The following is a 16,786-nucleotide window of genomic DNA, read 5'->3' as shown; positions in this document are numbered from 1 at the left end:
ATAAATAAGTTACCGTTTAATTTTGATATATGGAGGCAGCACATCATAAATCTAGGAGACAGGTACTTCTTTTGCATTCAGCAAAATGTATATCTATCATTATTAATGTATAGCTGCATATTGATGATTTAATATTGTACATTACATTAATGTTCTATTTTTATTTAATCACCACACAGTTCTGCATATAAAACATATTTAGTTTAATCATATATTTCCAAAGCAGAAAATTACATGTAAGAAATAGATACTGTAATCCTTTTCCAAATCCTGAGCATGAATTGTCATGCAAAGTTTAATATTTCTCCTTTAATTTTTTCCAATACATTCCTGTGTGATCATGTGATGTGTAATAGGGCTTATTTACACCCAGGTAGTCATACGATACAACATAAAATTTAAACATTTCTTTCACAAAATTTCAATTATTAGTTCCTATTTACCAAATACAAACATCCTCTGAAAAAAGAATATGAGCTGCATCATGTTTTTATTTTTAAAGTGTCAAATTCATGTAGACAATGAATAGATTATATAGATACTAAGGAAAACATCCCTTTTGTTGTAGATTCTGGAGTCAGTTAAGAATAACAAATAGAAATAACTACAATTATTTAATTGTAATTTTGATAGGGCAAACTTTCTTAGGCCAAGTGCCTTCCAGTTTTTGACTGAATCCTAGTAGTTCTAGTCATTCTGGAAAGCACCAATATGGGAAAGGCTGATATAAATAACTCAGGTTAATCCATCTAATGCTTCATAACTATGTATGGTGAATGTAGAAATTGATTTTGTTTATGTATTTATACACCCATCTTTGATATTTTTTATAAATAACTAAAGGTGGTGAGCATATCTAATACTTTCTCCTTCTATTTGCCCTACAATAACGAACTCGTGAGATCAGCTGAGACAGAATGATGGGCCCAAAGTCATCCAGGCAGCTTTCATGTCTAAGACTAAAACTCATGGTCTCCTGGTTTTTATGCTGCTGCTTAACTACTAGATGAACAGTAGAATGAGGTTTGTTGAATGTTTCCCCTTAATGTTCTACTTGTCAGAATATTTGATTTAAATGGGAGAAAAGAAAAACTGCTAATTGTACCTGCTACCTGCTGTTCAAGAAATATATATATATGTATATGTATATGTATATGTATATATATATGTATATATATATGTAAATATATATGTATATATATGTAAATATATATACATATATTTATATATAAATAAATATTTATATTTATATTTATATTTATATTTATATTTATATTTATATTTATATTTATATTTATATTTATATTTATATTTATATTTATATTTATATTTATATTTATATTTATATTTATATTTATATTATTTATATTTATATTTATATTTATATTTATATTTATATTTATATTTATATTTATATTTATATTTATTTATTTTGCTCATTCTGCACCACAGTTTTTGGATCACTATGAATCTACAATCAATTTCGAAATGTGTCCAATAAAACCAGAAAACATCTATTTTCGTGTTAAATAAAGAATTTCCAAACTAATTTCTCACAAGAATGTTAAAAAAGCCCCATGAATGTCCTTTCTTGACTCTGCCCTATGTCCACATGTGGTCTGTATATCTCTTGATAGGCCCTCACTTCTTTTTCTTTTTCCAAGTCCCTACATTGGTTGGTTAGAAGTTCAAACTGATACTGACCTCCCAGGCTGTATGTATAAGAACACCCAGTTATTTAGGATATAATATTACCATTCATTCTCCTGCATGCATTTGTCTGCATATACAAAGTCAATTCAATTTTCCTTGTATTAAATAGTCTCCCTTGCTTGGTAGGTAGTTTGACTCTTCCTTGAAATACATTTAGAATATGATCTTTTGGCATTTAGAAAGCTTGAAATTCCATTCCTTACCATACTTATAAAATTATATTACAGTCATGCTTGTATTAGGAAAGGTTTCATAAGGAAATGTTTCCTATGGATTACTATATTGCTTTAATGCTAATTATAGTTATATATTATTTTCAGAGTTATATATTATTGAGAGCAAGTTTGGTGTGCTGGTTAATGTGTTGGCCTAGAAAGCAGGAGACTATGAGTTCTACTCCTGCCTTAGCCAGGAACGTTGGTTGGATGACCTTGGCCAACTCATTCTCTCTCAGCCCAATCTACCTCACAGTGCTGCTCTTGTGGGGAAAAAAATAGGAGAAAGAAGTATTATTTATAAAAAAAAATAAGAGGATAAAAATGTAATATAAATAAACAAATAAATGGGTTTTTTTTGGCCAGGACTGTGCTTAGTTATAGGTGCTTAGGTATGTACTGAACCAAATTACAACTGTTACTATTGCTACTACAGGTTTTCAATTCATATCAGATCCAAGTGAAAAAATGGTGTGTTATGTATACAGCATCTATGATTTAATTATTACTAGCACAGTTTCTCCCAATCTAGGATGTCCAAAAGTGACTGGACTATAATTCCCATAACTAAAATAATCTTCCTGTGCTTTCATATCTCTACTGAAAACTCTCTCACTATATTTACATCATAGAACTGAATCACACCTTGGATTGACTGCTTTATTTGACAACACACACATCAAGAAAAGTCATATTTTGTCTTCCCCCCAATAAGATGCAGACCACTATGAGAAAAGGATCTAAACCAAGGGTGAAATTCAGCAGGTTCTGGAGACCCAGTAGCGGACATTTTGAGTAGTTCAGAGAACTGACAAATACCACCTCTGGCTGGTCCTTGAGTGGGGTGGGAAAGGAGATTTTGCAATATTCTTCCCCTGGAGTGGGGTGGGAATGGAGATTTTGCAGTATCCTTCCCCTGCCAAGCCCACCAAGCCACCAAGAATCGACAATACATTTTTTTGAATTTCACCACTGATCCAAACTTACTTTCTTTCTCCTTTATACCATTCAAAAGATGGGGAAGGAACTCCTGCACTTTCACATCTTATGAATCCAGTGCCTCCAGGAGTCACTCCACTGGATTTTATTTCGTGAATTGTTGGGGCAACTGCAAGGAAGCACAAATATGTTTTTGAGACATTAAACACATGTTAGAAGCATATACATTTAATAATACCATGTTTCCCCAAAAATACGACATGTCCTCATAATACAACCATGTCACATTTTTCTGGTGGGCAAAATATAAACCCCCCCGCATACAAGCCCCTTGGAAACCCCCCACCTCCAGCCAGGCAGAGCACCACTCCCCAACCTAGCAGTATCCCAAAGGTGCCAAGCCGCGGGAACCTGGGGGAAGGAAAAGGTGATCACGTTCCTTGGTGCCTTCGGGATACCGCTAGGTTGGTGAGCAGCACTGTGCCCAGCTGAAGAGGGGAGTTGCCAGGCAGCTGTTTTCTTACGAGCAGACTCCCAAAGAACCAGACACAACCTCATGGGAGAATGGCTGTGCTGCGCTGTCGCAGCAGCGCAACACAACAGACATGAAGCGACCACGCTCATGAGCAGCCACCCGGAAAACCCCCTTTGCAGCTGGGCACAATGCCATTCACTGACCTAGGGGTATTGCCAAGCCACGTGAGCCCCTATTCTCCGCTGCCCGGCTCCCGCGGCTTGCCGCCTTCCAAATGCCAGTGAATGGCACTCTGCGAGGCTGGAGAGGGGGGTTGCATGAGCGGCTGTTCCGCTCTTGCTCAATCACCTCCCAGCCTCACGATGCATGGCCCAGTTCTCATTACGGAACCAGGGCACCTCCGCCACCACCATCCCAGCCTGGCTTTTTCCACGGCTTCCAACCTGAACCTTTCGGTAGTGGCTGCTCTGGGTGCACACTCTATGGTTGTACACTCTGCAGGCAGCTGGCCCACAGCCATAGAGCGTGCGCCCAGAGCAACCACTGCTGAAAGACTTCGACTGGAAGCGGCGGAAAAAGCCAGGCTGGGATGGCAGCGGCGGCGGATATGCCCTGGCTCCTTAATGAGAACTGGGCCATGCATCGTGAGGCTGGGTGATGGTTGAGCGAGAGCAGAACAGCTGCTCGCGCAACCCCCGTCTCCAGTTGTGCCATTCACTGGCATTTGGAAGGTGCCAAGTTGTGGAAGCCAGCGGCGGAGAACAGGTGCTCACACGGCTTGGCAATACACCTAGGTCAGTGAATGACACTGTGCCTGGCTGCAAAGGGGGTTTGCTGGGTGGCTGCTCATGAGCGTGGTCGCTTCATGGCTGTTGTGTTGCGCTGCTGCGACAGCGCAACACAGCTATTCACCCATGAGGCTGTGCCCGGCTCTTTGGGAGCCCGCTTGCAAGAGAGCAGCCTCCCAGCAACCCCAAAACAATAAACTCTCCCCCCATAATAAAGCCCAAGCCATACTTTGTAGGTAAAAAGAAAATAAGACCCTGTTGTATTTTGGGGGAAACACGGTAACAATGAAAACTTTTGAGAATAATACAGTGATGCAACCTGATTTATTTACATTGGGCTTCTTAGAATCTAAAGCAGATTTATTAATTTGTTTCACACATTAAAATCACAATACAACATTGCAGAAGAGGTAACATTAGACCTAAGGTTGCTCACTGAATTTATTTGAACAAAGCAACAGAATTTCATTGGGTCAGTCAATAGCAAAATGTACAACTGTCAAATATGTTTCTGCCAATATGTTTTCTTGTTTCTAAAACTCTTAAGTACAATAAAGGCACAAGGCCACTGAAGTAGTATCATTTCCTGCAGGGCCAGCATAATCGTAGATTGCTTGTCTACACATTCTTTTGCTAATTTTCAACATTGTTATAATTAAATATATAGCAACACTTCTCCTCTCAAATTATTTCTAGAGGAACGTATTAATAAGCTCTACCAAAATAGACTTGAGTAAAATTCTTGAGCAATGTGTATAGGAAACAATGCATGATCATTGGGACCACTTTCTTTAAAACATTTGGATCAGGAAAATGTTAAAGAAAATCAGGCATTTAACCCTTATTCTAGGTTAGAAAGAAAGACATTTGGGTAGACATAGAAAAAAGTGTGCCAGAGTTTTATGTTTAAAATTTTGGATGTATTCGTAAAGTTATTTGCAGGAACATTGCATGTGAGAGAAAACTACAAATGATAATTGTATCCATAAATAGGGACATCCATAAAGTGCATAATGAATTAGGGTACAAACATATTAATTTTAATAGTACAATTCACCATATTTATAGACAATGTATTCATTTATTCATGCACAGGTGCATTCAGTTATAGATCACCCACTTTCACCAAGGGACCCAATGCAGTTCACAATTGTAATGAAACAATCCAGTAAAAATAGTTCTGCATCAAAACTGGCATACCAATCCAGCATCAGTTCAAGAATCATAAGATTTTAACACTTTTTTTAAAGAGAAGGAAGTTGAAGCAATTCTTACTTTAGGATGCAAAACACTTCAGAAAAATGGACCTGTCAGCAAAGCCTGTTTTCAGACTCCCTGTCAAACTTCAAAATGTGCCCTGCTGTTGCAGCCATCTTTTCGTTTTTCAGCTTGCCACAGACACTTGAGGGGGGGGGGGGGTAGTTTGGAATGCCAGCCTAGATAGCAACAAGAAATCATCCTGTGGGAACCAAAGTCATCTCAACAGATGTTTAGCAAGGGCCTGAAGGAGTTGCCACAGTGGCACCAGAACACCTTATTGGACAATGTGACCTGGTTGAAGGTGGGAAGGAAATAATTCATTCTTTAATTAGGCAAAAACCATGGGAACTACCATGTATCCCCGAAAATACGACCTGTCCTGAGACTAACGCCTTGCTACATTTTTCGCGTGGGCAAAAATATAAGCCCACCCCTGAAAATAAGCCCCATGGACAACACCCCTTCTGGCCAGGCAGAGCACCTGCTCACCTACCTAGCAGTATTCCGAAGGCGCCAAGCTGCGGGAGCCGGGGGAAGGCGCTCACGTTGCTTGCTGCCTTTGGGATACCGCTAGGTTTGGAAGTGGCATTCTGCCTGGATGGAGGGGGGAGTTGCTGGGCGGCTGCTCCCTTGTGAGCAGGCTCCCAAAGAGCCAGGCACAGCCTCAGGGGCGAAGCAGCCATGAGATGATCATGCTCACAAGCAGCCACCCGGCAACCCCCCCCTCCAACTGGGCAGAGCACCATTCACTGACCTAGGGGGTAACCCTAAGGTGCCAAGCCACGTGGCTCTCTGCTCGCGCCCCAGCTTCACGGCTTGGCACATTAGGGATACCCCATAGGTCAGTGCATGAAGCTCTGCCTGGCTGGAGAGGGGTTGCGCGAGCGCCTGTTCTGCCCCCAGCAAGCATGCCTCCCAGCCTCACCATGCCCTGACCCAGCTCTCCCTGCAGCCACCACTACCGTGCTCTGAGAAGAACTTCTCTGGCTTCCAAACTCCAAAACTCGGCTGCCGAGTCTTCCAGCAGCGGCCGCTCTAGGAGTGTGCTCTATGGTTGTGGGCTGGCTGCTGGAAGACTCTCTGTCTGGAAGACTCTCTGGCAGCTGGCCCACAACCATAGAGCGCACTCCTAATGCGGCCGCCACTGGAAGACTCGGCAGCCGAGCTCTTTCTAAGTTTATTGAAATTAGCTCTCTTAAAGTCCAAGACTCTAGTTTGACTTTGTTCTACCATTTGTGTTTGCATAATATTGAATATAACATAACATATGAAGAATGGTTGCAGGAATATTTATGAAAAGAAGAACTAGGGGATATATGATAGCCATATTCCAGTATTGGAGAGGCTGTCACAAAGATGATCAAGCATCAAGGAGAAAAGTAACCTAGAACTAAGAAGAAATTTTCTAACAGTGGGACCCCTCAAACCCAGATGTTGTGGGTGCTCTGTCACTGGAAGTTTTTAAGAAGAGACTAGATTTCCATAACCCAACTCTGTTATTCTATGTTCTACATCTGTAAATAACTGCTTAAAACACCCAAGTCCACAACATATTCAATTCATTTTAAAAAAGGCATAACCACATTAGCTCTTCTATTGAGGCCCAGCAGGATCCGGTTGAGCTGCTGATGGACTTGGATAGCGAGGAACCATATGAGTCTGCCCTGGACGATGTGGAGGACCCTGGGCAGGGTTCAGACTCAGAGCAGGGACCAGAGAGGCTGGTTGGCCATCAGGAGGTGCCTGAGGCATGGAACAGTGGGGAGGATCAAAGGCAGTTTGTCCCTGATGCTAGATTGAGAAGGGCTGAGAAATGGAAGCAGCAACTCCGTAGGCAGACTCACAGAAGATGATTAAGCACAGGTGGTTGTTGATTGGCCCCTCCCAAAAGAGATTATAGGTGACATTTGCAGGAAACAACAGATCGAATTAGTAGTTAAGAAAATCTATCTATGTATTCTAGCCGTGTCTGTTCGTTTGGACTATCTGTGTTGCTTCGTTTGAACTACCTGGGTTGCTGCAGAGCTACTCTATTGAACGTAATTTGCCTGAGCCTTCACCAAAGGATTCGTTATCTCAGTAATTGAACAGTGGCAAACAGCCAAGCCTGTGTTCTGGTTTATTCAAAGGCCGGTGGGGTCAGAACACTCTTCTAACTACATAGCCTAAATACCATGAAAAGTAGCCAGATCTTTAAGGTCTCATGAAAGATTAACATAACTGGGGCATCTGGATCTTTAAAGAGATGCAATTCCATAGGGCAGGCTTTGCCAGGGAGAATTACTCCCAAATATAAAATGACATTCTGGAAGCATGTAACAGCAAGTAAATGGCATAGGTCAGGTGAAGGCAGTTTGCCGCTCTTCAGAAGTTTAGGACTTCAGTTACTATAGTTATGTCACCAGAACCTTATGGGGATTGTAGTTCAAACAATCTGAAAGACCTCAGGTTGTCTATTAAAGTGTAGAAGCAGATTACCTTTCCTTGCTGAATTCTTACATTTTTTTCCTATGACATAACTCAGATGAAAGCAAAGATAAGCTGAAATACCTTTAAAGGGATTTTTTTACTTTGAAATTTTAGGCAGTTCTTCCAAAACTTCCATCCTGATTTTTTTTGTTTTGTTACTTTACTTCCTACATAGGGATCTTGGTTGAAGCAATAAGTGTGCCTCCGGTTTTTGATTCCAGGTTCTCTGTCTTTCTGTCCTTTACATGTATGGATAAGACTGACAATACCGAGAATAGAAAGCATTGGCCTCGCTACAGATAAGAAAGTGTATTTGAAGTTTAATCGAAAAAGGGATGAATAAGCCAATGAATACTTTGCTCCATTTGAAAAATAATAGATTTGTCTCATCTCATACACTGATAACTTGTGAATGACCAGTAGTGGTGAGCATTTACATTTAGCCATTAATTCAAATTGTTAACGTATTGTTCCAGTGGCAAACCTAGTTAGCTACTTTTTTACTTTCCAAAGCATGTAAGTTTAATAATTGCATTTATGTTAATATAGGCTACAGGCTACAGGCTACAGACTCAAAAGGATTGAAACAAACTTCTGACCGTCTATGCTAAGCGTTCCTTATAGGATGTTCATTGGGAAAATTCATAAAATCAGAGAAGTGGGTTAATGAAAACAAGCAACTAGCGAAGAGTCATTTTGCAGTGTGAGTTGAATTGCATATACTTATTATTAGACATAACAAATAATCTCCCTTCTCCAATCTTTTGTTTTTTGCTCTTCTGCTAACCACCAGAGGTAGCTTTGTTGATTTCAATGGTCCCTTCCCACCAGGGGTGGGTTCTGGCAGTCACTACTGCCGGTTTGCTTGTGGGCACTTTGCGTGCGCCTGCACAGTGCAATAAAAATTGTTCTGCGCATGCACAGAAGCAAAAAACAAGATGGTGGTATCTATGGCGCCCTCCCCCGGAGAACCGGTTCAGGGGTGTGTCAGGTCTGGGTCGCTGCCGGGTCCAGGCCGCCAAACTACCACTATTTCGGCTGAACTGGTCCGAACCAGTAGGAACCCACCACTGCTTCCCACCATAGTTATACACAGTGTTTTATATATACAGTTAAAATTCCTGTAAAATCATTTGGTTAAAATATAGCTGCACCAGAAAATGAGGAATCAGACCTTTAAATATGCTGGTAGTTAATGATTTAAATTCTACTAATTCCAAGGAGCAATTATAATCCTTCTAATGTTCTTGGCAAATTTCCTGTGAGGCCATTAGAAATGTTCTAATTGATATTAATATTTTTCTGAAACAAATACACTAAGTAATACTACATCATTTTTTAAAAATCAGCCAATCACACTCATTTTAAGTTCACTTTTTATTATTTTAAAACATCTAAAAATAACAATACTCAGTAATAATGCATTTCAAATACAACATTTTTATGTGGGCAATATTAATAAGACTCTGAATCCATTAAAAGAAAGCACAGATGAACAATCTCTTCGCAAATCATTTTATGCAATTATGCTTTTTCTTGCTTGCATTACTTCTTTGGAAGAATATTTGTGCATGTGTTTTGATGTGTGTATGTATATGCACGCACACAAATACATACATACATACATATATGTACCTCTTGTATACTTATACTTGAAGAGCCGAGGTTGCGCAGTGGTTAGAGTGCAGTACTGCAGGCCACTTCAGCTGACTGCTAGTTCGGCAGTTCGGCGGTTCAAATCTCACTGGCTCAGGGTTGACTCAGCCTTCCATCCTTCTGAGGTGGGTAAAATGAGGACCCAGATTGTTGTTGGGGGCAATATGCTGACTCTGTAAACCGCTTAGAGAGGGCTGAAAGCCCTATGAAGCGGTATATAAATCTAATTGCTATTGCTACAATACAATAGCAGAGTTGGAAGGAACCTTGGAGATCTTCTAGTCCAACCCCCTGCCTAGGCAGGAAACCCTATACTGTTTCAGACAGATGGCTATCCAATATCTTCTTAAAGATTTGCAGTGTTGGGGCATTCACAACTTCTGGAGGCAAGCTGTTCCATTGATTAATTGTTCTAACTGTCAGGAAATTTCTCCTCAGTTCTAAGTTGCTTCTCTCCTTGATTAGTTTCCACCCATTGCTTCTTGTTCTACCCTCAGGTAACTTGGAGAATAGTTTGACTCCCTCTTCTTTGTGGCAACCCCTGAGATATTGGAACACTGCTATCATGTCTCCCCTAGTCCTTCTTTCTCTTAAACTAAACATACCAAGTTCCTGCAACAGTTCTTCATATGTTTTAGTCTCCAGTCCCCTAATCATTTTTGTTGCTCTTCTCTGCACTCTTTCTAGAGTCTCCACATCTTTTCTACATCGTGGCAACCAGAACTGAATGCAGTATTCCAAGTGTGGCATTACCAAGGCATTAGAAAGTGGTATTAACACTTCATGTGATCTTGATTCTATCCCTCTGTTTATGCAGACTAGAACTGTGTTGGCTTTTTTGGCAGCTGCTGCACACTGCTGGCTCATATTTAAATGGTTGTCCACTAGGACTCCAAGATCTACTACTACTGAGCAAGGTACCACTTATACTGTACCTGTGCATTTCGTTTTTCTTGCCTAAATGTAGAACCTTACTCTTTTCACCATTGAATATCATTTTATTAGATAGAGCCCAATGTTCAAATTTATCAAGATCCTTCTGTATTTTAAGCCTGTCTTCTGGAGTGTTGGCTATTCCTGCCAGCTTGGTGTCATCTGCAAATCCATTGAGGACTACACATTGAATGCGGTTGGTTAGCCAGTTACGAATCCATCTGGTGGTGATGCTGTCTAACCCACATTATTCTACTTTATCTAGTAGTAGGTTATGGTCTACCTTATCAAATGCCTTACTGAAGTCCAAGTAAACTATATTGACGGCATTCCTCTGGTCCACTAATTTTCTCACATTATCAAAGAATGCAATAAGATTAGTCTGGCATGATCTCTTTTGACAAACACATGTTGGGTTTGGGCTATTACTTTGTTTGCTTCTAGGTGTCCACTAATTAGTTGCTTGATTATTTTTTCCAGAATCTTTCCTGGTATTGAGGTCAGGCTGATAGGTCTGTGGTTTCCTGGATCTATTTTTTTTCCTTTTTTGAAGATGGGAACCACATCAGCTCTTTTCCAGTCCTGTGGAAGTTCCCCGGTGTTCCAGGATCTCTGAAATATATAATTCAGTGGTTCTGAGATCTCATCTGCCAGTTCCTTCAGAACCCTGGGATGTAATCCATCTGGTCCTGGTGATTTGAACTTGTCTAGGGTAGACAGGTGCTCACTTACCATTTTCTTCCCTATTTCAATTTGTGTTCCTAATCTGATTTTTGTGGTGCTGTTTTTGATAGGTTGGACTGTTTTATCCCTTTGTGTAAAGACAGATGCAAAACATGAGTTAAATAGTTCTGCTTTCTCCCTGTTGCTTGTCACCTTCTTGCTACTTTCTCCTAGCAATGAACCAATTGTTTCCTTAACTTTTTTCTTGTTTTTAACATGTTGGAAAAGCTTTTTTTTTTGTTAATTTTTACTTTTGTGGCAAACCTTTCTTCATTGTTAGCCTTAGCTTTCCTCACTTAATCTTTACAGGCTTGGGCTATTTGCTGATATTCTGCCTTAGTTATGTCCCCCTCTTTCCACTCTTTATGCTTATCTTTTTTGTATTTCAATTTGTCAGAGAGTTCTTTATGCAGCCATGCTGGTTTCTTTTGGGAGCTGTTATTCTTCTTCTTCATTGGTATTGTGCTAGACTGGGCTTTTGTAATTTCATTTTTCAAAATTTCCCAAGCTTCTTGAGTTATTTCCCCATGGAATTTTTCCCAAGCTCTCTCTAAGTTTATTGAAATTAGCTCTCTTAAAGTCCAAGACTCTAGTTTGATTTTGTTCTACTACTTGTGTTTTCATAATGTTGAATTCCAATATTGCATGGTCACATGCCCCCAGGGTTCCTGTGGCTTCAACACCTTCCATCATTTCCTCTCTGTTAGTGAGAATTAAGTCCAATATGGTTGATCCCTTGTTCCCTTCTCCATGTTTTGGGAAACAAAGTTGTCTGCTAGGTTTGTTAGGAACCTGTTGGATCTTCCACTTGGTGCAGAGTTTGTTTCCCAGTTGATGTCAGGGTAGTTAAAATCTCCCATTAATATTGTGGGTGTGCTTCCTACATACCTTAATTAGCTGACTAGCAAAAAGTTCAACTACTTCCTCTGCTTGGTTGGGTGCCCTGTATGTTTGGCCCTATGGCAAAGTAATTCCCCCCCCCAACCTTTAATATTGACCCAAATGCATTCAAGGGAGTTCTCATCATTGTTGTGCTCTATTTCTGTAGAGATTTAGTTATTTTTTATATATAGTGCACAGTGACATGTGGTGAGGTTTATGGCTGGTGAGGCAAATGGGCAAAAGCCACTCTATGGCGGACATGGCGGCAGGGCTTTAAAGTCCTGGCACCGTGTCCACCATCCCGCTGTATGGCGGACACAGCACCGGGACTTTAAAGCCCTGCCGCTGTGTCCGCCATAGAGTGGGACACATCCCGCTGTATAGCAGACATGGCGGCAGGGCTTTAAAGTCCCGGCACCATGTCCTCCATTCTTCAGGATGAGTCCCACTCGATGGTGCTCGTCTTCTGCACACCTGGAGCCAGGCCCGCCCAGGCCACAGGGTTTTTAGAGGGGGAAGGCGAGATCGGAGACGCGGGAGGTGGGAGAGCCGGCAAGGGTCCTCCGGCACAGTCGAGCAAGCAACGGGCCCTTCCAAAAAGCACTAGGAGAACCCGAGGCCGGTGCTGTGTAATATTAAACAAATAAAAATGGCAGCTTCGGGAATAGGCAGACCAGCTGCTTTTATCTACGGTAGAGGCCGTATGTCCAAATTAAAGCCCTGGCCTGCTGCTATGTCCAAAAGCCCTGCCGGCCGCTATGTCCCACATAAAAAATAAAGTGCCAGCCCGCACGCCAGCAGAGGCGGGTAAAACACACACAGAAACACACACACAAAAGTTACTTACAATAATACAAATTACAATTTAATACAAATTGCATTAATTTTGAATTCCTTCCCCTCCCTCCGACCCACATACCTTTTCCAGCTGTGTCACAGAGGATTTCAACTCTGCTCTTGTCTGCCATGATGAAAATGTAAAAATGTAAAAAGAAAAAGGCAAGAGCTGCTGACGTCAGGCTGGGTTAGCTGCTGCCAGAATCTTCAATGGATGACTTTGCTTAATTGTTTAAAAAAAGCCTCTAAAAAAAGTGCCCTCTACAAGAGGAGGCGAGAGAACCATGTGCCTCATCTACATAAGGAATTTTTCGGCTTTTAATCCTTGCTTAACTCTGCTCAAGTGATCATAAAGAGAGACTAAATGAGGCACGTGGTTCTCCCGCCTCCTCCTGCAGAGGGCACTTTTTTTAGAGGCTTTTTTAAACAGTTAAGCACTAAGCAGAATCATCCACTGTGACTCTGGCAGCAACTAGCTCAGCCTTTTTCCTTTTAATTTTTTTTTCTTTTCATGATGACAGTGGTGAGGCCCTGCTTCCCCTGCCTCCCCTGACTGCAGGTCACTGATAGTGCATCTCCACCTCCTCTTTTATTTGGTTTATTTCTTTTTAATAATTTAAATCCTTCTAGGTCTATGTTCCATTTGTCGGTTTCATCTCACCAAGTTTCTGTAATGGCAATAATATCGTATCTGCCCTCTTTTACTTGAATTTCTAATTCGCCCTGTTTATTCCTCATACTCTGTTCATTGGTGTATAGACATTTGAGTCCATTTTGATTGACCTTGTGTTTACTGTCTACATAACCTGTGTTATGCCTGACTGCCCCTATTTTATTGCCACTTGTAAGATTCATGCACATGGTATGGCAATCACTATTAAATGCTTGGTTTTGCTTGACAGCAGGAGTGATAATCTTACCTGCACAAACATCTATGTTACATGCACTTATAACCCTATGAATTTTAATTTGTTGGGGACAGAAATGTTCTCTATTAATTCTCTGTCCCCGCTATTCAGTTTAAATGTTTATCCAGAAAATCTGTGAATTTAATTCCAAGTAACTCAGTCCCTTTCTTGGATGGGTGCAAACCATCTCTTTTGTACAGTTTTTCATTGGACCAGCTACAGGCATCATGACTAATAAAACCAAAGCCTTCCCTTTTACATCACTTCTTTAGCCACACATTAAACTCTGCTACACACTGGCCCTTCCCTTTTTGTTCCTTATATACTGGTAAAACCTCTGAAAAGATAAGCCTACAACCTATACTATTAAGTTCATACCCCAAGTTCTGGAAATCATTCTGCACAGAAAGTACATCTTTCTGGGACAGATCATTAGTGCCAAGATGTATAATAGCATCAAAGTCACAGTCCTTACTTTCATTCTTGACTATCTTAAGAATACGCCTCTTGTCTCTGCTGGCAGTAACACCTGGCAGTCACCTGACCTCTTTTAAAACCTCCGTATTCTTTCCTAAATTTGCATCCCTTATGATTGAATCACCAACCAGAAAGTGACTTCTCTTTTTGCATACCTTGCTCTTCTTCTGCTACTGATGTGTGATACCTGGTTCCCCATTTCACCTTTCCGAAGAAAGTTCTTCATTTTGGACCATGATCCCCTTCTTATTTGAGTATCATTATCACAACTACCTTGACCTATCTCTTTAGTGTCCCCATTAAGGTCAGCAAGGGCACTATATCTGTTTTGCTGGGTCACAGCAAAAGCTTTGTGTTTATGGTTAACAGCTTTCAACCTGCCAGATCCCACGGTTGTCCAAACTGCTCTTCTCCTGCAAGATCTTTGTGGTAGAGGGGGCTGATAGTGTGGCATCTCCATAGAGTGGAATGGCTGAAGTAGAGACCTAGTTTCTGCTTGGAGAGCACAGATTAGAGATTCTAGATAGGTAATCTGTCTATGTAGACTAGTAATTTGTTTACAAAGGGGACAGTATCCAAATTTGAAAAGTACTTCGAAAGACAGGTGCAAAACAGCTAATACATTGAACTAAGCTGGTCATTTTGAAATAAAATAAAATCACAATCTCAAGCACACTAATCCAGAATGTATTATTGCTATTTTGGTTTATAGATATATGATTTGCGTGCCGTTATACTTCTATACACATGTCTCTGTGTGCGTGAGATAGAGATAGAGAAAAGGAAAGTTTAATCAGGAAATGAACCTTCCAAAAAAACCAACTAAGCAAAAGGATAGCTAGAGGAAAATATAGAAGAAATACAATATAAAAATAGTTCTAGTAAACAGAAAAAAATAATGTGGTTGAACACATGATGCATTTGAGATACTCTACTAAACTCTCTAATACAACTAATTTAATTAGTTGCTTTTAGTGGCTATTCATACGACTTTACATAGTGCGCTTGAAGTTTTTGGAAAGGGATTTGTGCGGTGTGTATGTGTGTGAATATGATCAGTTTGGTATCATTGTGCTATTAGTAAAATAATTGGGCCCCAATTTATTTGGGAGAAAATCTGGAGCTCTTGCTATAAACAATCCATAATAATAGCTGCAAACGAAATCTGGTTATCGTTTGCTGTTCCTTAAAACCACCACATTAAAATTTAAGCACCTGCAGAGCATCTGGGAGATTACATTGTAGGATTTATTTGTCCCTCCGCATCCCAAATGCATGAGGTAACTGAGTCTTCTTCTCGAGCTTTGTTTAACCTTTAAAAAGTCCAGCAGGGATTTTTTTTTTTGCAGAGAAACATTTTCCCTTCTCTAGCATTTCTTGAAATGATAATATGACCACCTGACAGGATTCATTCACAGAGCAGGATATATTATTAGTACCTGGAGTTATTCCTTGCATGTGGCATCATTTTGCTTGCACAACTCAGTTTTGCTTACTGAGAGAACTCAAGGCACTTGATGGCATCTTCATGAGTCTCATAATTAGTTCACCAGTCTGTGATCAATACAAATGATGTCCTGCGAAGTTTTGATACTTATTCAGCAGTTGTAGAATTACCACAAGCAAGACATAGGCTGGCCTAGAAAACTTTCCTGAGAGATGCAAACAGTAGCTAAAACACTTCTAATGCACTCCAAGTTTGATCTTTCAACTTTGTAATGAGCTTGAGGATCTTTTCATGTTCTTGGCTTTGGAGGTTTTCTCTGGGTGCCTATTACCATGACAAATGAGTGCTTTGGTTTCAGTCAATGCGCATGATTTTCTCGCCCAACGCATTTTCTGACAATTACTTGGCATGGCTCAATCTCATTCCATTTTCCAGAACAAGGTATTTTACCAAAGGGCTAAATGTCTTCACTTGAACATAAATTGTGGCTATCATGTTCAACTCAAAATATGACAAAATAATAAATACTTTTAGTTTAATCTAGGATCGGAGTTTATTTTTAATGTCATTAAAAGATCCAGTTAATGAAGCAATGCAGAAGATATATTGACATTCAGACAGATACCAAAAAAAAAAGCCAAAAAAAATCTGACTACAACAGGTTTCATCTTTTAACATTTTAATGAGCTTTGGGACTTTTTGCATATTAGTTATGTTACCCTAATTACTCATTATAATTCTAATGTGCATTTTTATATTTAATTACAATGCTTATAAAGATTTGATATGGACAGTAAATTATTATAACTAGCATGTGCATAATGATTATGAGGTAAATTTATTAACTTTTATGCTAGCATCCAGCAGTGCTAACTTTCAGTTTCACCTTTATGATTAACTACAGTGTCTGATTAAACAAACATTTTATGATATTACTTGTAAAGTCACAAAAAGGTTTACCTTTCATTTGGCTGATTTGGACCACACTTTTATTTATTTGTGATTCACAACTGTTTTATACAATTGAGGTTGTTGTTATTAAATTAAATGTTTGCTTGCTTTAT

The 16,786-nt window shown here is 40.0% G+C and overlaps 1 protein-coding gene across 2 annotated transcripts in view; it reads right to left on the bottom strand.

The window, feature by feature from the left end:
• The window catches only part of NEGR1 (neuronal growth regulator 1), a 547,611-nt gene that overhangs the window by 106,598 nt on the left and 424,227 nt on the right, over positions 1 to 16,786 (bottom strand). For both annotated transcript variants that reach the window (XM_032218388.1, XM_032218389.1), the window contains exon 5: positions 2,916 to 3,036. In XM_032218388.1, the coding sequence (XP_032074279.1) occupies positions 2,916 to 3,036 (121 nt within the window). The remainder of the gene's footprint in view (positions 1 to 2,915; positions 3,037 to 16,786) is intronic.

This window comes from Thamnophis elegans, chromosome 5 (assembly GCF_009769535.1).
Source record: "Thamnophis elegans isolate rThaEle1 chromosome 5, rThaEle1.pri, whole genome shotgun sequence".
Lineage (NCBI taxonomy): Eukaryota > Metazoa > Chordata > Lepidosauria > Squamata > Colubridae > Thamnophis > Thamnophis elegans.
Note: the sequence above shows the minus strand (reverse complement) of the source record. Positions and strands in the feature narration are given on the sequence as shown.